Raw genomic sequence first — 23512 nt, forward strand, 5'->3', positions numbered from 1 at the left:
AATTCCAATTTATTTTTATTTCAGTAAATATTACATAAAATAAGTTACTACAAAATATACAAATATATTTAATCCCCTTTATAAAAATCATAAATATATTAACATTGATTATAGTAGTGTGAGAAACCTCAAAACCACATCACCTATGTTTACAAACATATGCCATTTAAATAAGTTAGGTTTGTCTCTGTCCAGCAGTTACTAGATGATAAAGTGCTAAATCCGAATACATAAATTAATATGTACAGGCTGTCATACCTGTTAATTCAACATGGCTGCCAATAATACCATTAAAAATTATTGCTATTTCAAAGCATTGAATTTTCCAGTTTAAAAATTATCAGCAAGTACCTGGATCTGGCATATTCTAGTGTTTAATATTGATTTGACATCAAAACACCTTATATAAAGTCTGTCAAGGTTTCAATAAAAGTCTTCCTTTACAATATTATAAAACCCGTACCAACTGATAATATAAAAATACACCAAAAGTGCAAGAGAAACAGTAGCATTATAACCACATCTGTCAATTCATGTGTTTTAAATAGTTCTCACAGTTGTTGATGACAGTCTCAAATCAAGCTTTTTAAGTAGTGTTGTAAGTAGGAATGTTTCACAGAAACAGTAGAAGACTCCTGAATTGAGAAGTCAGTGATAATTGCTTCCTCAGGTCGGAGGAGAATTTCTGAAGTCCTTTGAAGACTTGACCTTCTTCTCCCTACAGATTTGGGGGCATGTTCTCTTTTTTTATTGTTTTTCTCCTTGTGCATTTATATGCAACCACAGATAAGATAATAACAAGAATGATAGCTCCAGCTGCAACTCCTGCTATGATAAGAATTGTGTCTAAGTCAAGACCTGGTGGAGACAAAAAAAAAGACACGAAGTTAGTTGAAGAGGACATAATTTTTCCTATGTCCTGGCTGTAGTTCCAGATTAAAATTCATGAAATATGTTGAGAACCTTTCCCCTTTAATAGTTAGGGTCATAACTGGAGAAGAACATTTGGAATTACATGCTCACATCTTTCATGAAAAGAGACACACAGGCAAGAGGAAATGAATATGTCCCTTCCCCTTGTCACTTCAGGCATTTGTCAATTCCCCCTAGTTCAGTTCCAATATATGGAAACCTAGCTGGATGAAAGGGTTTTAAAGCAGTGATTCCCAACAGGTGGTCTGTGGACCACCAGTGGTCTGCAAGAACAAGAATATGGTCCACAGCCTCACTATTGCCACACTGTTGCCTCGAAACCACATGGCAACGAGAGTGACAAGTCTCACAAAACCCTCTTATAGTGCCGAGGCAACGGGGATGTTGGGAGGGGAGAGGCTGACTACCCACGAACAATTACTACTATCACATCAGCTCTAGATTATTAAATATGGTTTTCTGTGGGCGAGCAGATGGTGAGTATTGGATAGCATATATTCTGTATCAGAAACTAGTGCTGATGTGGTCTACCCAATGCAATTTTTGAATCAGCAGCCCAAATAAACAAACTGAATCTAAAGTTGACCAAAAACTGATTAGTAACCCTTTTGGTACTAATGTTGGAGAGTGGTCCCTCGTCAAAGTGATCCCTGTTCAAGTGGTCCCTGGTCATAACAAGGTTGGGAATCACTGCCCCAAAGTGAAGGAGCCTGAGAAGTTAAGGTGAAAGGACAGTTCAATCTAATACCATTTTTACACACAAATCAGATAGCTACCAGATGTAACTATCTAGAACAGTGGTTCTCAACCTGTGGATCCCCAGATGTTTTGGCCTTCAATTCACAGAAATCCTAACAGCTGGTAAACTGGCTGGGATTTCTGGGAGTTGTAGGCCAAAACATCTGGGGACCCACAGGTTGAGAACCACTGATCTAGAACAAGGATGAACAACATGTGGCCCTCCAGGTGTTTGGGCTTCCAACTCCTAGAAGCCCTAGTCAGGTTGTCTAATGGTCAGGAATTCTGGGAATTGAAGTCCAAAACATCAAGAGGGCAGCAGATTGTACAGCCTGATCTAGAGCAAGAACACCAAAAATAGCCTGCTCCTATAATTAATATCTGACTGGATCTTCCTCCTCTTTCATTGAGAATCCCACTGGGGATCACATTCCTTTAATGTAAAATATGCCACTCCATTACACATTATTCATTACATCTTTTAACATCATGCAATATAGATTTCCTCCAGGGGAATGTTAGGGTCAAAACACTTGACTACAAAATTCATATGATAAGCACCTGTAGGAGTGTGAAATTTCAGTTGGGATCATATGACTCAATTGTATTCTTTATCTAATGTTTCTATCATATGCCCACTTAGGCAGGTGTAATTGGAATTTATTTCAGAGTAAATATACTCTAGCTTGACTTTTTCCTTTACAAATTAGTTGTCTGTGCAAAAAGGGCTATTCCACTGAGGTGATCCTGCCCCCCTTATTGGAAATAGCAACCTTCTCAAGCCTCCATTAGTTATTTGTTATGTATATAATTGCTTACTGTATTGTATATGTGTGTATTGGTTTGCAGCTTTCTTTAACATATTTGTTGTGGGAGGGGCTGCAGACCATGTGATCAGGGGTCTGGGTTTGTTCAGGGGTCTGACTTCATTTTAGAAAGGAAGACGCCATTAGACTTTCAATGTAGAGACCAGTAGGAACTTTATGCTTTCAGACTACACAAATACTCTATTAGACTCCCAGAACAGAAAGATGCTTTGGATTGTTGATTATGAGAAAGATGCCCTGTGAAACTCACACAGAGAAACTACTTCAAATCTCCAGGTAACTGGATTGATAAGCAAAGTATCTATATGCCCAATACATGAAGTTTGTGAGTAAACCAACTATGTTATTTTTTAAAGTCTGCTTATTTTTGTCTCTTGAGAGCTTGATTTAGAAGTAAATATATTTTAAGGGATAGTGGATGTTTTTGGGCAACTAAAAAGGAACACTTCTGAAACTCTGCTGAATATATATATTGTGCATTGGCATATCCTTGTCCCTGACAGTTGATATTTAAGATATCAAGTTAACAGCTGAGATACTCAATTTTCTTGAACGAATGCTTGTGAATGCCAATTTCCCAAAAATATTATGATCTAACAGGCCATGCTTTTTACCAAGAGGTTATGATATCATTTTTCAAAAGGTTGTGACTTCTAACAAAGTCATCCCTTTCCAAAGATCATAAAATCTCTAAAAGGTTCTGGAGATTTCCTTTTTCCAAAGCCCCTAAAAACTCTATTCTGAATGGAACTGCCCTTCTCAGGTTGTTATACTCTGGAAAATGTGGTTGAATTCTCAAGGAAAAAGAAAACCGCTCATGATACTTCTAAAATGAAGAAGAAAGTCAGGAAAACAATCACAGCATCTTGGGAAAGGAAGTGGTGCCAATGCCTACAGCCCAAATTTCACAGTAATGAGATGTAGAAAAAAGAATGACTGCATTGAGAGTTCAATTTAGGTGATTTCAGGGAAAAGAATTTCAACAGAAGCTCCACAACCAAGTTCAGAAGTAATTGTTCTCAACTGTTTACATGAAACATGTGTCAGGGTCCATCAATACGTACCATCCAAGTCCTCCCTTTTAACACTAGTACATTTTTCTATGCTTTTGGGACTTTCACGGCTCCTTGAATTTGATGTAATAGCTGCTTGGACATAGAAGCAGTAGCTTTTCCCTTCATCAATATTCAGTTCAAACTGGTTGCTTCGTTTGGTTGACCATTTCTGCAAGCAGATATAAATTTATTTGAATATATGTATATTTGCAAGTAATTTAGCTCTTCACACTGATGAACACAGATTGTGCAAATTCAGAATACATAAGGAGAAAGAAAAGACTCAACTTAATAATTAGACAGAGAAGAGTTTTAAAATGGACAGGGTATATGGAGAGTTTTTAAATTAAAAGTTATAGATGTATAATATTAGATGGAAGTAACACCATTAAGGGAGCCCCAGGTGGCATAGTGGGTTAAGCCGCTGAGCTGCTGAATTTGCTGACTGAAAGGTCAGCAGTTCGAATCTGGGGAGCAGGGTGAGTTCCCGCTGTTAGGCCTAGCTTCTGTCAACCTAGCAGTTTGAAAACATGCAAATCTGAGTAGATCAATAGGTACTGCTTCTGCAAGAAGGAAACAGCGCTCCATGCAGTAAAGCTGGCCACATGACCTTGGAGGCATCCATGGACAACGGCGGCTCTTCGGCTTAGATAAGGAGAAGAGCACCACCACCCCTCCCCCAGAGTTGGAATTGACTAGACTTGATGTCAAGCGGAAACCTTTACCTTTATCTTTAACCTCATTAAAATTGATCTGCTTGTAAGGATTGGAACAAATTTAAGGATCACCATCAATTAATCCTATACAATCATTTTGTAAAAGTGTGCATTATACAGCAAGATCTACATATTTAAGACAGAATGGAAAAAAATAGAAACCTGGCTCCCCCAGCTATTATACACACAATTTTGTATCACATGTACTTCAAGTTTGTATTTATTATCAACGTACATACCCCAGTGCTTAAATATATTAGATGGTTTAAAATGAAATAATTTCAGTTAAACCAAAACAGCAATTTTGTTTAAAAGTAACCCCCAAACAAAATAGATGAACACAAGTGGGAAAAAGGTTGGTAAAGTGAAAAGGGTCACCTGATATTGGAAAGATATTCAAACATATAACTGTTTATGGAAATAGTTCACAACCATAACTGAAAATACTATATCCCCAGTTGCCTCCTATTATGAGTCAAATACCCCCTGAAGGGAGCCCCTGGTGGCACAGTGGGTTAAACCACTAAGCTGCTGAACTTACTGACCAAAAGTTCAGCGGTTTGAATCCAGACAGTGGGGTGAGCTCCCACTGTTAGCCCCAGCTTCTGCCAAGCTAGCAGTTCAAAAACATGCAAGTGTGAGTAGAGCAATAGATACAGCTCTGGCGAGAAGGTAATGGAGCTCTATGCAGTCATACCACCCACATGACCTTGGAGGTGTCTACAGACAAAGCTGGCTCTTCAGCTTAGAAATAGAGATGAGCACCATCCCCCAGAGTCGGACACGACTATGCTTAACGTCAAGGGGAAAACCTTTACCTTTTACTCCCTCATGTCCCCCTTAAAGGAGACCTACAGTTAATTGTTTTAAAACACACATTTTGTATGTATTGTCAACTTGTCATTTGTGCTTACAAATATTAAGGGAGTTGTTAAAGAACTTGAAGACTGAAAAGAGATGCTCACCTTTCCTGTGCTTTGGTCTTTCCAATAGTACACTGTGTATTCCAGCTTATCTTTGAATATGTCTCGGATAGTTTGAAAGCTTCCATTATTAAATCTGTAAGGAGTCAGTGGATCCGATATCTCTATTTTCAAAGTTTTACCTATTTGTTCAAAATAACTGATGGCTGGCATTCCAATCTCAGCTGAAAGAAGAAAAAAAAGTAAAATTATATCTGGAGAAAGATCTTTAAAGCTGACTTGAACAAGTCACACGTTTCAATACTATGCTGTATAGCAGTTGCTTATTTTCTCACAATAATATAAGAAGGGGGTTAACATTGCTGACTATATGAGAACTTTGCAATAAAGCAAATACTGTACAGTATTTACAATTCTGTACAGTATTACAAATCTTATATTATTGGACAAAATAGAGAGACATACATCCTTTGAAATGAAAGTATTAAGTCTTTTTGAGGGAGGGAGATGACTAACTCTAACTAAATAGATGGGAATGTACATATAGTAATCTACACATATCACAGCCCAACTGAAGGGGGGGGGGGACATGTTTCTTGCTGTCTTTGTTTTACGACCTGTTCCTGGGGTTCTTTGGGGTGCCGATTCAGAAAAATGCCTTGGATAGCTGTAGTTCATTAGATATGCTTATTTTTTCCATGTCAGGAGCAACTTGAGAAACTGCAAGTCGCTTCTGGTGTAAGAGAATTGGCCATTTGCAAGGACATTGCCCAGGGAACGCCCAGATGTTTTTGATGTTTTTACCATCCATGTGGGAGGTTTCTCTCATGTACCCACATGGGGAGCTGTAGCTGACAAAGAGAGCTCATCCGTGTTCTCCCCAGATTCAAACTTATGACCTGCCAGTGTTCAGTCTGCCAGCACAAGGTTTTAACCCATTGTGTCACCGGGGGCTCCTTATAGTTTTCTATGGGTGACCAGATGGCAACTTTAATGGCATATGTTCTGTATCTTTAAAAGTAGCACTGATAGGTGAAAACTAGGAGCCCCCGGTGATGCAATGGGTTAAACCCTTGTGCTGGCAGGACTACTGACCAAAAGGTCGGTAGTTCGAATCTGGGGAGTGGGGTGAGCTCCTGTCTGTCAGCTCAAGCTTTTCATGTGGGGACATGAGAGAAGGCTCTCACAGGATGGTAAAACATCTGGGTATCCCCTGGTCAACGTCCTTGCAGATGGCCAATTCTCTCACACCAGAAGCGACTTGCAATTTCTTAAGTCACTCCTGACACAGAAAAAGGGGGAAACTGGTGCCGTTTTTGGAATTAGCAGGTCAAATATATCAAGAAACAGGTCAAACATTTGACGCATCAAAATGTTTGTTGCCCAGTGTTAAGTGTATCTACTATCTTTCTGAATGAAAACTCTACAAAGACAATTGACAATCAATATCTTAAAAGATGTTTCACTTTAAATATGTTTCACATATGACTCCAACTGGATGGTTTTAGAGGCAAAGAACATATTAATCAGGGGATCCACAATCAGATTACAAGAGTTTTGTAGTGACATTAAGAGTTCTGAATTAGATATTTATTTATTTATTTACAATATTTATACCCCGAAGGGGACTCAGAGCGGCTTACAGAACACTCATATGGCAAAAATTAATGCAGATTATACAGTTATCAAGGACAAACAACACAGAGGTAAAAGCAGCTTTTCCCATCTTGTTTCCGGCATCTTGGAGGCTCTGCTTGACATGGCGGGGGGGGGGGGGGGCTGTCGCTCCATCTTCCATGCTGAGGAGCTTTCCTGTGATTGATATCCTTAAGGGTGCCTTTATTACCACCCCAATAAAAGTGGTACCTATTTATCTACTCGCATTTCTGCTTTTGACCTGCTAGATGGGCAGGTTACCTGAACTAACGGCAGGTGCTCACCCCAACTCTGGCTTGAACTGCCGACCTTTCAATTGGCAGGATTTTTCTGCAGCACAGCGGTTTAGCCTGTCACAATCAGCATAAGTTCACTGAATTTCAAAAGATCCAAATGCATTTTGTATAATTTGATGTGTGCTGAACCTCGACCATGGATTTCCAAATGGCAAAGCAGCTGGGCATAAATACTTCCTTCTCCATCAACTGCATGAAGGAGCATCTCAAGCAACCACTTTGTATTCTGTTTGCTGAATCTCATTCTGCAACTATAGGTAGGGAGGACATAGGAATCACATCTCTGACTTACTTTGTTCATAGGGTGTGAATCGGGGAGAGACTTCATAAGGAGGAGTATTAAAGTCATTGTCTTGGTCTGGCACTTCAGAGTATATGCGAGCAATGTAGGTATCTTTTACATTCTTCAGCAGGTTAGTAACATCACATTCTGTATTTCTGGTATGAATACATGTTTTTTTCCGGTTGGATAGGTCCCTATAATGATCAAGAAAGTAAAGCAGACACTGTAATTCACAAGTGTGTATATGCCTTCAAATCAGTTGATATATGGCATCAATTTAATAACAATTTTCATAGCACAATGAATTCTCAGAGATAGTTTGCCATTACCCTCTTCTGAAATGTAGTCCCTAGTATTCCTCAGCAATTTCCCATCCAAGCAGTAACCTGGCCTGACCTTGCTTATATTGGCAAAGCAATACATCTGTGGTTTAATAAACTATGGCAGTTAGAAAGAAATAGCGACTTGAGCCAGGCATCTCATATTCACTTTGATCCACATTGTCAAGCAGCATTGGCCAGAACCAGAATGAATAATCTGGAGTCACAGATTTGTAACTTAGTAGTATTTATGATCCCTAGTTTAAGGGACATATAGGAAACATGAAAGTCCCCTAAGCCCCACTTGCTAGGAAGCAGCTGCTGCAATTGACAGGGGTCCATTCTCTGGTCACTTGGGAAGCAGTGGACTAACATTTTCATCCCACTTCATATGGACAGTCTCTGGTGTGAGAAAGAATTGCAACAGAGATTTTTGCCATTTTTGGCTGTCACATTAAAGATTGCTCATGGGAATGCTTGTGAACATCAGTCACCTGTTGTCTGAGTAGGAAAGGAATGGACCCCCCCTCCCCACCAATTACAGTGACAGCTTTCAAGTAAGTGGGGACTGAGCTCTGTATGTGACAAAAGTCGTTACACAGGTCAGAAACTGTGGTAGTTAAAAATTTGTAATTACCCAATTGAGCCTTCCTGTTTGTACTTTTTGTGCAATCACCTTAGGAAAACCAATTGTCATCCTTCTGACAAAAAGACGTAATGGAATAATAAATACAACTGGGAACATTACATACTGACACAATAAGAAATTAGAAATAAAACACTTCCAAAACTTTCAGAAACCCTTTAACGCTGGATACAAAAACGTATGTATCCTTACAGTTCAACAATAGATTAAAATAGCTGCAGGGCTATTTTTGCCATTTTAGTTTATATTTTTATTACTAGTAAGGTAAATGTAAAGGTTTCCCCTTGGCATTAACTCCAGTTGTGTCCAACTCTGAGGGTTAGTGCTCATCTCCATTTCTAAGCTGAAAGTTGGCATTGTCCATGGACACCTCCAAGGTAATGTGGCCAGCATGACTGCATGGAGCCCCGTTACCTTCCTGCCAAAGCGGTACCTGTTGTTGAACTGCTAGGTTGGCAGAAGCTGGGGTTAACAGCAGAAGCTCACCCTGCTCCCTGGATTTGAACCGCCAACATTTCGGTCAGCAAATTCAGCAGCTCAGCAGTTTAACCTGCTGCGCCACCCCCCTATTAGCAAGCCCACTATTAGTAAATTACTATTACTAGTAATTACGAACAATTTAACAGGAATAGTTCCAAATGGCTAGATGTGATGTTGTGGTTTGAACTTCTTACAAGCCCATGGGATGCCAAACATTAACTTCTTACAAGGCAACAGAATGCCAAACATTAACAACCAGAAATATTAACTTTTCATCTGAACAATTGTACATGTGGAAAGTAATTTGGTTTGCATTCAACACACACTAAGCACTAATGCTGTACGGTTTCTTTTCATCATAGTCAAGACTACTTGGTTTATATAATTGGACATTTCACAAGGGCAATGCTTGCCCAGTTATAGTAAACAGTAAACGATATTTAAAAGGTATTCTTCTCTCTGTTTACATCTTCCCACATTTGGCCGATCTCCTGTGGTTGTAGGATGGCTCTAGACTCTGTAAATCATACAAAATGTAAAGGCAGTTTCATATTAGCCATATTAGTAGCTGTGCCAAGACTGCCACTTGAATCCTGTTATTCAGTTACACATTCCTGAAGATCTTATGCAAACAAACCTGCGCTACCATGCATTTATAGTCGATTTAGATTCGTGATGGCCACTATCACAGAGATGAAAATTTTCACATATTTCACACCCTCATCCAATAATAAGTAATTTCAGCATGTTCAACCCTCTACATGAGAACGTGAAGTTTTCTGACAATTATCAAGCAAGTTCAAGAAAATTCACTGTGGCTAGAAAAGCCGGTAAATATGTTTTGGAGTCAGAAAACAGATTTCTGTACAAAACCCAATACTTTTGCTGGATGGAACATTGCAGAAGTAATTTGATTTCCTATATGCCTTAAACATTTTAGATATTTCATTAGATAAACAATGTTCTTCAAAACTGCAATACAATTAGCATTCCAGTTAGTGGCAGGCAGCAACAGGGAAAGAAAAGTAAAAAATTCAGTCTGTTTAAGGTTCAAATCCTCCTTGAGGAACATCTTTAAAACAGACTGACCAGAACCTTGTGGAACATCACAAAGATTTTGGGGGCGGGGGGGCGGGGGGGCGGGGGGGCGGGGGGGGGGAGTTAAATCAATATAGAAGAATTTTTTTAAAAGTTTGTTTTCAAAATACAATACAAAACACAGTGCAGTATGATACGCATGAATACTTCTTTTGAACTTGGGAACAGAAAGTATGAAATTTAAGTAAGTCATTTTACTTAAATTTGACTTTGGATCCACACATGCATGCATTTTCTCACTTAATGTACTTCAAGCTGAAGTGCTATGCAAAGACAATAAAGCACACTGTAAAGAAAAGGTTTCTCTTTGACATTAAGTTTAGTCGTGTCTGACTATGGGAGGTTGTGCTCATCTCCATTTCTAAGCCAAAGAGCAAGTGCTGTCTGCAGATGTCATGTGGTCGGTATGACTGCATGGAGCACTGTTACCATCCTACCAAAGCGATACCTATTGTTTACATTTGCATGTTTTCGAACTGCTAGGTTGGCAGAAGCTGGGGCTAATGACGGGAGCTCACCCCATCCATGGATTCGAACCACCAACCTTCTGATCAACAAGTTCGGCACCTTAACGGTTTAATTCACTATGCCACCACGGCCCCTTAACCACACTGTGGTTACCTTCAAATAGGTAGGTAACCACACTGTGGTTACCTTCAAATCTAGGATCAGGTGAGATCTGTCATAGTATTCTTCATCTCTACATTCTTACAGTTTTTAAAATCCCACGGTCTCAGTTACTATTACATAAGTTGTCCAAAAGAGGTATGGTCAAGCCATCAGAAGTAACTTACCCATCTATTTCAACTGTATAAACATAATTGGTGGGCTCAGGTTCCCAATGCAGTAGTGTCTTAAAATTGATGGATGACCAGGTAATGTTAGAAGCTGTCAATACATCAGCATTGCCTTTGTAAAAAGAAAAGGAAGAGAGAGTGCCACTGTTAATCATATTGGTATATGACTGGCTCTGACAGACTCTGTATGCACCAGAAGCAATGAAGGGTGTGACTGCATAACAAAAATACCCGTTTTACAACTGGTTTATTTATCACGGTCCCTGGTAGAGATGTTAAAGGTAAAGGTTTTCCCTTGACATTGAGTCTAGCCAAGTCTGACTCTGAAGGGTGGTGCTCATCTTCATTTCTAAGCTGAAGAGCCAGCGTTGTCCATAGACGCCTCTTAGGTCACGTGGCCAGCATGAATGCATGGAGTGCTGAAATGGTACCTATTAATCTACTCACATTTGCATATTTTCCAATTGCTAGGTTGGCAGAAGATGGGGCTAACAATGGGATTCAAACCGCCGACCTTCTGGACAACAAGTTCTGCAGCTTAGCAGTTTAACCTGCTGTGCCACCACAGCCCTGCGTAGAGATGTTAAGACAACTCTAATCTCTCTGAGAGGGACATTTTCATAGTGGAAAGGGAATGGCTTTTATGATAACTCACCAAGTCCCTTAGTGGCCAGAGGCAATAATGGCTGGGAGACAATGGATCTGGGTGCTGTGATCCAAAAAAGTTCTTCAAGATTTACTTCATGAATCCATGAGATTTCGTTCAAAGAAAATGTTCTAACACATTCCTACTGTGCTCATGCTGAAGGATGCATATCAATAGCTACTATTCAAGATGAAACAGCTGGGAAAAATATTAAGAGATATCAGTTTCGTAATCAAACAGCTACTTTTTTGGATTAGAATTCCTAGCCCACACGGCCATATTTCCAAACTCCTTCCTTAATGTTCTACTTGTGGGTTTCCATGGAAATTGCTCTCAATGGGAATCTGGCTCAGATGACTGTGTCCAAGCAAATCTCTTTTCACTGCTGCCAATGTACAGAAGGTTCCTTTAATTGTATTAACTTCTTTTTTATCCATCACATTGATATGCTCCTCACATCTACAGTCACACAACGGCACTGTTGTATTACTCTGGGAACAATTTGAAATTTTTTCTCAGGCCTTAAGCCAATTTTAACACTTCACAAAAGCATTTTGTAACAGGCTTCCCAAGTCTTCGGAGCAATAATTAGATTACGTTCTCTATATCTGCAGATTAAATTTAGCCATGAGTTTATGTCACCAAGATTTTTTTCTGTTATTCATATTTCTATTCTAAGAAGCTGTTCTGAGCTGAGAAATACACAAAATCAAAATTCCTGTTATCAAAGCTGAAGTAAACATTTTTGTATTTTGTTACTGAATTCACTGACATTTACTTTCCTTATTTTCCTGAGCCAAATTACAGTGAGGCTGTACTGTTCATTACATATGTTTAATCATATTTTTCTTAATTTGTCAATGGTCTACTCATGTTAAATTAAAATAGAACTGCAGATACAATGAACTCCTCTATTATCTCTGGTGTGATATGATGTCTGGTCATTTTAGATGTCTGGGTGAGGAAAATAGCAACCAGGGGCAGTCGCCCTAAAATAGCGTCAACGCTTTCCCTTCTGCATGGAATGGCATTCAATTTATCCACGAGTCTTATCAAAATCCATAATTTTGGACTCCAAAGTGCCCTTGATTTTACCTATCAGGCTGACTTATACACAAGTATATAGGGTAATTGGTAAAATGAACAGTATTTATACAATATAGTGAAATGACCTGGAATTAAAAATAAGGTGCCTGAAACTAAAAATAAGTTGTAAAAAGCAAGGTAGAGGAATAGTAGCACAACTAAAGTTTGGAAGTAACTTTTTAGAGTAATGGCTTGGTATATTACTTTGGGAGTTATTTTATGCCACCAGAAATACTAAAGATAAAGGTTTCCCCTTGACATTAAGTCTAGTAATGTCCGACTCTGGGGGGTGGTGCTCATCTCCATTTCTAGATCAAAGAGCAAGCATTGTCTGTAGACACCTCCTAGGTCATGTGGCCGGCATGACTGCATGGAGAGCTATTACCTTCCCGCCGGAGCAGTACCTATTGATCTACTCATATTTGCATGTTTTCAAACTGCCAGGTTGGCAGAAGCTGGAACTAACAATGGGAACTCATTCTGTTTCCTGGATTCAAATTGCCAACCTTCTGGTCAGCAAGCTCTACAGCTCAGCAGTTCAACCTTCTGTGCTACCGCTGCCCTGCAGCAATACTACTGTTAAGATTTTTTAACAATTGCTAATATTTTGTGCTCACAAGAAACATGATATGCTTGGACAGGGTGGGAAATATTAGGCCTGTCATATGTGAATGGATTGCAAGGCCCAGCATCTCTCACCCCAGCTATGCTTGCCAGGAATCTTAGGATTGCACTCCAACAACACAGAGATGCCATATGATATTTAAGGCATACTGTAGACGCCTTACAAGAAGTGGTTTCTATACTATGTTAGCCTCTGCAACTCATCAGTTTGAATCAGAAGCGAACCGCAGGTGTTTGGGCTGTTCAGACACGTAAATCACACCCAAAAGTTCTTTAAAAACAGACAACCTTTCCCTTTTGGTCACTTCCTATATGAAGGTATGAACCAACACCCCTCCTTGTTTTTAAAAGAACAAGTTATTGCAACGAGTTAATAAGTAAGCCATATTATTCCACCTGCAGGAAGTTTAAAAAGAATGGTCCCAATGAATAATGGATCACGTTTATTCTATGTAGTAACATTCTAAGCTTTGATCACAAGACTTTATGGCTTTATTTGACTGATTAAAAGCAGAGAAGTGTCTACATTGACTAGATTCTTAAGGAAGGTATATAAGACCGAACTAGATAATTGGCAATAAAGCAAACATATCTGTTTGCCGTATTTCTACTAGAAGTGCAAAACATTATAAATATCGTAAAGATATAAAAAGAGTATTTTAGCCAATCCTTACCATTTTAAGATTTTATTAATCATTCACCAAATAAAACCCAAAATACAGCTCAGCACAAGCATCTATTCACTCATCCCACAAATTTAGAATTGAATTATGAATGAAAAAAGATTTCAGAAAACGAATTTCTGCAGTACACACACCAAATGATTTTGCATGTCACTTAGGACTGTGTGAGTCGTATGTGACCATTAAGCTTCTTCCAGGAAAAAAATGCTTTGTGTGGGGGGTGAGGAAGGTTGTAAAGTCTGCTTCGGAGACAAATAAAAACGACAAGACCCACAACCAGATAGGCTTTGATATAAATGACGCAAGGTGCATACACTTTAGTCTGGATTTAGAACACAAAATAATTCGATGAACAACAGAAAGAGGCTGTTTGTTTGGAAGTGCAGCAAACAAATGTCTCATGTCACACCAGGGTAGTGACCCTACAGCACTGGAATAGAGGTGAGCATGGATTTTCCTACTAATGTGGATGAGACCTCAGTCTGGGGATGCTGGAGTCACTTGATTCTAGTCCTCAAGTGAACAGCTTTCCAGAAACATCACTTCCATGGAACTTGTTCTGGAATAAATCCCCTCAGGAGGTGGAACTACATCCCTCCAGTTTACTCCAGTGCCGTGCAACAAAAAGCCATGGCACACCTTAAGAACCAGCACCTTTTTTTTCTTGTGCAGACTTCCTACATGACATGGAGTACTATGTTGACACCACTTGAACTGCCATGAATCAATGCTTTGGAATTTTGGAAGTTCCTGTTTCATGAGACAGAAACACTCTTTGACAGCAAACCCTAAAGACCTTATAAAACTGCAACTCCCCATGATACCATAGCATTGATCCCTGGCAGTTCAAGTGGCATCAATGACTTCAAACTACAGGAAAGGAGATTCCTCCTGAACATTAGGAAGAACTTCCTAACTGTGAGAGATGTTCAGCAGTGGAACTCTCTTCCCTGGAGTGCGGTGGAAGCTCCTTCTTTGGAGGCTTTTAAACACAGGCTGGCTGGCCATTGGTTGGGGGTACTTTGAATGTGATTTTCTTGCTTCTTGGCAGGGTTTGGACTGATGGCCCACAAGGTCTCTTCCAAGTCTATAGTGTAGATTCACCCAGGTTGCATAAGACATATTTGCACTGTAGAATCAATGCAGTTAAACACCACTTTAAGTAGAATCATAGAGTTGGAAGAGACCTCGTGGGCCATCCAGTCCAACCCCCTTCCAAGATGCAGGAAAATCTATTATTGTTATTATTATAATTATTATTATTATTATTTGAAACACAACAAGATGAGTCCACACAGACACTCTGCTGGCTGTTGAATTGGATCACACGTCGGACACTTCCCAAATGTCTAGGGACTGTGTGATGTATCGGCGAATAATGCGTGCAGATCCCAGTAAGGTGGCCTTCTGCAGCTGGCAGATGGTAATTTTGTCAGCGCTGATTGTGTTCAAGTGCAGGCCAAGGTCTTTAGGCACTGTACCCAGTGTGCCGATTATTATTATCATTATTATATCTGACTTTTCCATTTTAATAAACGCAAAGCAACAATTTCTATAGAATCCTGGGGTTTCTCGTTTGGTGGAGCACCACCACTCTTTAGCAGAGAAGGCCGAAGACCTTGTAAAACTATGTCTCTCTCTCAGGATGCCATAACATGGCAGGTAAAGTGGTGCCAAACTATTGCTTCCACAGTGTAGATCTGATATGGGCAAACTTGGGCCCTCCAGGTGTTTTGGACTTCAACTCCCACAATTCCTAACAGCCTACCGGCTGTTAGGAATTGCGGGAGTTGAAGTCCAAAACACCTGGAGGGCCCAAGTTTGCCCATGTCTGGTGCAGAGAGATGCAGCCTAAGCATTCTGTGGGTCCGGCGCAGCGTTCCTATTGGTTCAGAAGCGTGCCTCGCGCTGGGGTCCATCCACGAATGGAAGAGGTGAGCGCGCGCTCGGTTGGTCGGTCTCGCGCGCCCCGTTCCTTCCTTCGCTCTCTCGCTCTCTCACTCACCTGAGCCGAAGCGTAGCAAAGCGAGCAGTGCGCCCAAAAGCATCGGCGGCGCCGCCTCAGCCCTCCCCGTCTTTGCTGTCATCCTTACTTAACGCCGGGAAAAGTGCAGACTGAGGAGAAGAGAGAGTGTATAGAAGTGCGTGTGTGTCTGTGTCCGGCGGAAGGGCAGCGACGGCGCTGCTCAGGTAGAGCAACACAGAGTAGAAAAGCGTGTGTGAGGGTAGGCGACGTCGGCGCATCCTCTTTTTAAAGGGCCAGCCCCCCGGAAAGTCCAGGGTGTCGGCGAGGGGGCGGAGCCACGCCCTTCGCCGGCTGTGATTCACCGCGCGCGCCCGCCTTCCCAGGGCAACGCTTCCCCGGTCTGCGGGATGGCCAGGTGAGCAAGAGGGAAAGGTTTCCCGCCTTTTTCTCCTCCTCCTCTTCAGGTGCCTCTGGAGGGAGGAGAAGACCTGAGAGGGAGCCAAAGCGAGAGGAAGGCAAATAAGGAGAGAGTGCTGGGTAATAGTATGATAGCTGAGCCCGGAAGCTCCGACCGTTACGGAGATAATAGTAATAATAATAATAATAATGACTCTACAATCGTGTTAAAAAACAAGGTATGGATCGTCGATGTCACAATCCCAGGTGACAGCAAGATTGCAGAGAAACATCTGGAAAAGCTGACACCATATGAGGATTTAAAAATCGAACTGCAAAGACTCTGGCACAAGTCAGTAAAGGTGGTCCCAGTGGTGATCTGTCCTAACGGATCTCCCTCTACGTCCCACCCTGGAGTCTAAGATCTTCTGGGGAGGCCCTGCTTTCCACCCGCCTCTATCACAAGTGAGGTTGGTGGGGACGAGGAGCAGGGCCTTCTCGGTAGTGGTCCCCCACCTGTGGAATTCACTCCCCGGGGAAATTAGATCAGCGACATCACTCCTCTCCTTTAGGAAAAAATTGAAAACATGGATTTGGGACCAGGCATTCGGACAATCTGGCAGATAAAGAAAGGTAAAGTGGACAGGAATGGACTAATGGAATGGAATTATGGAACTCTGAAAGACGAGCGCTGAGCATGAGAATAGTTTTATTGATGTGTTATATACTGATTGTTTTGATTGTTTTAAACTGTGATAATTGTTTTAACTATGGTTTTGTACATTATGTGTATTTTGTACAGGCATCAAATTGTGCCTTTTTGTAAGCCGCTCTGAGTCCCCCCTCAGGGGTTGAGAAGGGTGGGGTAAAAGTACCCCAAATAAATAAATAAATAAATAAATCGGCACACTGGGTGCAGTGCCTGCACTCAGGGCCGTAGCCAGAAAAAAATTCGGGGAGGGTTGAAACTTTTTTTTTAGCAAATCATGAAGAGTAGTTTGATAACATAACAACAACATTTTAAATACAGTCCAAGGACCCTTATTTCTCCGTAAAAGGTATAAGATACAAGGTGTGCAAGGTTAGTAAGGCCAAAAATAGCCAAATCTGATTAAAACACGATGTGGGTGGAATTAACAGCGGATAAAATTGATAAAACAAGGATTAAAATTTATAACCAGCATTTAAGATAGCAATGACCTAGGTAAAAGACTACAAAGGGTAACAGGCATGTTTCATCGTGCCATAACATACAATACTTTAAATTATATGGTTTCAAGTATATTTTATATAGACTTCATTAAATCAAATTTCTATTTTAGTTAAAGTTTCAAGTCTTAAAATAACTGAAAATTATTGCTAATTCATAATTTATAGTTTAAAAAATACCACAACGTTTGTTAGAAACACTTGAAAACTGTGTCAATACACTTTGACAGAAATCAGGCTCTATTGATAAACTTCGGTGGACACTCAAGAGTGCAAGTCCAGTCAGTCTTTCTTGCCTCATTGTGCTTCTTGTGTACGTTTTCAAATGTTTAAGGGTTGAAAATGACCTTTCATTTGTACTCAGGTCAGGTCAGCAAGTCCAGTATGGATTCAACCGGCTCAGCATAGCCATACAGTATGATATTGCAACAAAATCAATACTTAGAAAGATGAATATTCAAGTGTTAAACCGTAGGGGAAAATCTCAACTCTGTCGTAAATGTGTGAAGTTGAGCAGGAAGCTGCAATATTTTCTCAAGCCTTCAATTTCTCAGATGACGCTATAAAGAGAACTTCCTGCATGGGTTTGACTCAAGAAACTCAGGAGATTCCTTACAATTTCTGCGATCAATTCTGAAATCTTGACCTCCGGTGCTTCTATGCTGTAGAACAGGCATGGGCAAATTTGGGCCCTCTAGGTGTTTTGGACTTCAACTCCCACAATTGTGGGAGTTGAAGTCCAAAACACCTCAAGGGTCAAGGTTTGCCCATGCCTGCTGTAGAATGAATGCAGCTTGACGTCACTTTAACTGCTATGGAACCCTGGAAGTTGTAGTTTGGCGAGGCACCAGCACTCTCTGGCAGAGAAGGCTAAAGACTTAAAAAAAAAACCCCTACAACACCCATGATTCCATGGCATTGAGCCATAGCAGTTAAAGTAATGTCGAACTGCGTTCATTCTGCAGTGTAGATGCACCAGTTGTGCGTGGGCTCTTTGAAATCAGTGGGTCTGAAGTCAGCTTCGCCATCATCTCTGCCAGAGCCAGACTTTCTGAGATCAATTCGTAGGGGTGATCTTAAGTTCCATCCATCTCCATGGGTCCCACTCTTTCAGGATAAGTTCCTGGAAAGGGCATCTGACATTGCTACAACTCTCTCCATCCCTTTCCCTCATTCACCCCCCAAAACAGGAAAAGAAAGAGGAAGCTGAGAGTTATTGGCAGCTTCCCGGGCACCAAGGTCGTGTCGTTTGTGACAGTAAATGGAGAGAGACAGTTCATACAATCAGGATTCCTATTTTTCCTTGCGTATCTTTGGGACCATTTCAAGATGCTAATGATGACATTTATTTTTACCCCATTTTCTCTCATTTTTCATACCCAAAGCAGCTCACATTTTAAATAAAACATTACTATAAAAACCTGAACATGGCATTAAACTTATTAATACACATCAATTAAAATACATAAATAAATAAAGTTTATAACAAATTCTATAGCCCAAGATAGTGTCAGCACCAAAATCGTATCACACACAGACTGCCTACCCCCTCCATTATTATCCCTGCCTGATTTTTCCCTCTGAAGTATCAAGGAAGGAGGGAGGAAAGAGCACAAATAACCAGCCTCCCATTTGTGCCCAGCACTGATCAAATAGCTCTTGGAGGTGCCTCCCCTCTCCTTCCTCTGCTTTTTTTGGTGTTGTACTGTCCTAGCAACAGTCCCACCCAGTCAAATATCCACTGACCAAGCAAAATTGATATAACCAGACAATTGAACTTTTGCACTGGAAATCATAGTGTAACAGAAGTGGAAAAGGAACTCAATAATGGGGTTTGGAGGATTAAAAAATGCTTTTAAAGTGACAACATTATGCAATAAGCTCCAACAAAAGGCATTAACCTGATGCAGTCACCATTTAAGGCTCTGAAAGTGTAACAAAAGACTAAGGGGAGAAAATACAAGAATTTAGAATATTTCTGATTAATATTTATTCACTGAATATTGTTGGTGAATGAAAAAGCAATTTCAAAACTATCCGAGAGGATTTTTAAGAGGGATGGTCACAACCTCACCCCCACAAAACCTGCATTAGTGATTACTACAAGACAGAGCAAGCATCTGTTTTGCAGATGGAAAAGCTGTTGACAACTCTGTGTTCTCAGGCTGCTATTCTTTGAATGCTTACATGACAGTCGATACCACTGAACTATATGACATTCATGCCTATGTTAATATGTGGAGATCAGTCTGTCTGTCTTTCCATGCCAATAGGATATAGGATATCCTTACTACCCCAAGCAAACAAAGTCCCCATCTGTAATATTACACTCATAATCCTGTGTGAATGGCAGACACACCAATGCAAATACTTGAGATTGTTAAAGAAACGTACATTCCTCCCTGCTTATTTCATCTGTGTTACTGTGTTCCACTTCTGTGGGGCTCTTAATTAAATTTCATTCTGGTGGCATGTAAATATTAAAATTGTGCCTCTCCTTCTTTCTAGTTTAGTTATGCAGTCACTTCTCTGGATCTTGTACTTCAAATGGCTATATTTTGTATATATCTGTGTTTCAATGAAAGTTGTTGCCAAGGATAACCTTGAATTCAGATTCATTCACAAGTTTTTTTTCATCTTCCCTGAAACGGATCTTGGAAAACAGAACTTGGAAAACATCTTGACCTGTTTTTTTAAATGCTAAGTTGTTGGTTTATAGTTGTTGAGTAGACCAGTGAAAAGGCTCTGTTTATCATTTCCACCTTCACCAGACTTTTGTCAGCTCAAATTTTCTACCAATGCAACCAGCACTCTCACCTTCAGCTGTAGAAAGTTAACTCCATTTTTGTTTTGTCTTGTTTTTTTGCATTTTGGAAGAAAATCATCTTCAGGTAGAGAAAGGGTTGGGAATGAAGGTAAGCACCCCAATTTCTTCTGCAGGCATTCCACTTTTGGTACTTCCAGACCAGATGCACACACCATGGTATAATTACTTTTCAATTGGGTGGGGGGGATGTCCAGAGGGTCTTACTTATTTTACCATAGACTATCCTGTGGAGAGAAAGAGAGCCATGAAATGTCTTTGCAGATGCCAACAGGAACAGTATGTAACTGAGCTAACATTTGGAGGAGTGGCCCTGGAGAAGTTTGGTTGATGTGTTGGAATTGCCCTTCCCTTCGTAACTAGTTATTGTGTATTTCCTGTTGCAGAGTTGTTTCATGTCCTACCGCTCAGTCCCTTTCGCTTGGAGGACTGTTCCTTCTGCCACCAATCTTGTTAATCATTTGCCCATACTTAAACAAAATAGTCATCCATTCATTAGTTATGATCTGAAGCAGGTCCTATGTCTAGACATACCTTATCCCAACTTTATGGCTTCTTAAAATTGTTTGCTTCTGGAAAAGTGATCCTCAACCCAAACAATGAAATTGCCAATGTTAATTATACGATTGAAAAGAAAAAAGAACAGCAAATTACATAAGGAAAGGGGGAGATACGTCTTAATTTGCTCAATAATGGTTTATTATTAGGGGGCTTGTTTAAAAAACAAACAAAAAAAACCCCAACCATTATCACACACTGGAAAACATATTTTCTCTTTCACTGCATTCTCTCTAGGATTCACTTCTATTGACACAATCATGCTGAAAGAAAATTCTTCAAATGTTTTTTTTAATTATGGGGCAGTTTCATAGAATTACAGAGCTGGAAGAGACCCCAAGGGCCATCTACTCCAACTCAGTTCTGTCGTGCAATCAAAGCACTCCTGAGAGATGACCATCCAGCCTCTGCTTAAAAACCTCTAGGGAAGGAGACTCCATCAAACTCTGCCGAACAGGTCTTACCATCAGATCATTTCCCCTCATGTTTAGGTGGAATCCATTGCCCCATGCCATAGCCTCTGGAGCAGCTGTTTAATGTTTGTGTTGTGTATACATGTATGACAAGACCAGACGTTTTTCTTAGAAAACAGAACAGTTCGGTTTCCCAAGCTTCCCTGATTTACCAAATTCTTACAAAGTTGCAAGAGACAGAAAAACTGGGAGTAGAGAATCAGCTCAGTGTAGAGAATTGGTTCAGTTATCTTTTTAAAAAATCTGAGCAGATTTTAAGCAAGACAAAAACCTCTAAAATGAAGTTTAACCCCTACTCAGATCACTTTTGATATATCTTCTTTTTAAAACCAGGAAAGTTCTTTTTGTGTGTTAGGGGAAAGAAGGAGAGGAACTGTTATGTTTCTAGCCACACAGCAACTGGTTTACTGATTCAGATAGAATATAGTAGGATAGATAATGTGTGGAAAATCCATTGCAAGTGTAGGAAGTTTTTTGATACAGCTTGAGCTTAAAGGAACCAGTATGTGCTTTGGTCTAGGTCCCTTTTACACTGTCCTTATATCCCAGGATTTGATCCCAGGTTATCTGCTTTGAACTGGATTATGTGTGTCTCTACTGCCATACAATCTGGGATAAGAAGATAATCTGGGATCAGATCCTGGGATATAGTGACAGTGTAGAAGGAGTCTAAGAAATGGATATCAGGAACAACATATTTTTGCTGCTATAGCTAATATGCAGCATGTCTTGATATTTTAGAGAGTTGATATAATTTAGAACAGATAATTCTAGGATTATAAAAAACAACCCACTCTTCCAAACTTTAGATAAAAGGGTAGCAGAATACAAGCAGTAGAATATTAAAATTTTCTTACGTTTTGAGCCCCAATCCTTTTCCTCTGTAGTCTGGGCAACACTGAAGCTCAGGACACCATAAAGACCGTATTGTACTCCTGCAGCTGTGTTCTTTCTAAGCTTTTTATTTGTCTTAGAAAGGTAAACATGCATTTATATTATTATAGAAGGAATGCAAAATTGGTTATTTAGAGTGTGGCACAAAATGTGGAAACAGAAAATGTGAGAAGTGTCAATTTCATCATGAGGTTACATAAATCAGCAGGAAGAAGGAAGAATACTATATTCATGACCATATATAGAGTTAGTCTTTGCAACAACTTGTCTTCGTTTAAAAATAGCTAATTAAATTCTCTGAAGTTACAAGTTATCAAATTATCATTGACTTATGGGAATCCTTTAAATGAGAGACTCCAAGATTCCCAATCATCAACTGCCTTGCTCAGATCTTGCATACTCAGAGCTGTGGCTTCCTTGATAAAACCTGTAGTGTGGCCACCTTTTTTTCCTTCTGCTTTTCATTTTACCTTGCTTTCTTCATTGTCCAGGTTAAAATCAAATATATTACTTAAGACTGAAAGACTTCTGATTCTAGTTTAAATATTTAGGGTGATAGATTAGATACCCAAAGACTAATGGCAAGTCTACACTGACTACTTAAGCGACAGCATCCAGAGTGACAGTGATGGTGACCAAATGCACCTAGAAGATGAACCTGTTTTGACAGTAAACCCAAGATACTCACTGGAAGTTTGCACCTTTTTCATGGGGACAGAGAGTGCTGGATGTGAGGTGAGTCCACTTTTTCTTGTCTCTGTTTTCTTGTCTCCATTCACATTATAGGCTAGCACAATGTGTGGTGTTTTTTTGGTTGGCATAAAATTGTTTGCAAACTGAAGCAAACAAATCAGACTTTTTTGAGATACTACAGTTCACAGGTAGACTGAATGTAATGTTAATTGCATTAAAAATTAGAATGTGTTATTTAAAACCCTCTATACCTAGCAACTATTATACATTCACAAAATATAACTGCCCAAGAGAATTTTTAGTACCATTATAGGTAAAGTCAAATTTTAAACAGTTATTGTATGTTAAATGTTAATGATTGATGGGTTATATTGTTGCAAAAACATATTAATTATACAATCAGCCAGTTGCAAACACAGAAGGCACTTTATCACAAAGGTATAACTTCACGTCAACAGTTTGTGTAAAGGTTTGTTTATACATGTACTCCCAGAAAAGCATGCACATAATTGCAACTTTTACCTCTGTAGGAAAAGCAAGAAAACTATGATATTTTCAAAAATTTTCATCTGTTTTGAGATTTACATTTGTAGCTTCTGAAATTTTGCAGCCCTGCTGGTCATTCTCAATTGTAGCATAATAGGCGCAAATAAGACAGTGGAGATTTGAAAGCTTGTATGATGTATTTTGCG

At 39.9% G+C, this 23512-nt stretch overlaps 1 protein-coding gene and 1 long non-coding RNA gene across 4 annotated transcripts in view; one reads left to right on the forward strand and one right to left on the reverse strand.

Annotated features, from left to right (window-relative positions):
- On the reverse strand, positions 1–16033 carry F3 (coagulation factor III, tissue factor). Its single transcript, XM_060773961.2, has 6 exons — positions 15813–16033; positions 10766–10880; positions 7437–7621; positions 5235–5416; positions 3563–3722; positions 1–858 (listed from the first exon to the last, which is right to left on the reverse strand). Exons 1-6 carry the CDS (start codon positions 15892–15894, stop codon positions 719–721), a joined length of 864 nt encoding a protein of 287 aa, XP_060629944.2. The 5' UTR covers positions 15895–16033; the 3' UTR covers positions 1–718.
- Positions 16034–16039: 6 nt separating this feature from the next.
- LOC137096961 (uncharacterized) overlaps positions 16040–23512 on the forward strand; it is a 52767-nt gene continuing 45294 nt past the window's right edge. For all 3 annotated transcript variants that reach the window (XR_010909846.1, XR_010909847.1, XR_010909845.1), the window contains exons 1-2: positions 16040–16802; positions 22679–22862. This is a non-coding gene — a long non-coding RNA (uncharacterized lncRNA). The remainder of the gene's footprint in view (positions 16803–22678; positions 22863–23512) is intronic.

This window comes from Anolis sagrei, chromosome 4 (assembly GCF_037176765.1).
Source record: "Anolis sagrei isolate rAnoSag1 chromosome 4, rAnoSag1.mat, whole genome shotgun sequence".
NCBI lineage: Eukaryota > Metazoa > Chordata > Lepidosauria > Squamata > Dactyloidae > Anolis > Anolis sagrei.

What these genes read in the sequence shown, in the direction of transcription:
- F3 (XM_060773961.2), bottom strand. Translation starts at nt 15,894, where the DNA reads ATGACAGCAAAGACGGGGAGGGCTGAGGCGGCGCCGCCGATGCTTTTG. An exon ending in ATTCACACCCTATGAACAAA is followed by an intron (nt 5,417 to 7,436) that starts GTAAGTCAGAGA and finishes TTCTTCTTTCAG; the next exon opens with CTGAGATTGGAATGCCAGCC. An exon ending in TAAAAGGGAGGACTTGGATG is followed by an intron (nt 859 to 3,562) that starts GTACGTATTGAT and finishes TGTCTCCACCAG; the next exon opens with GTCTTGACTTAGACACAATT.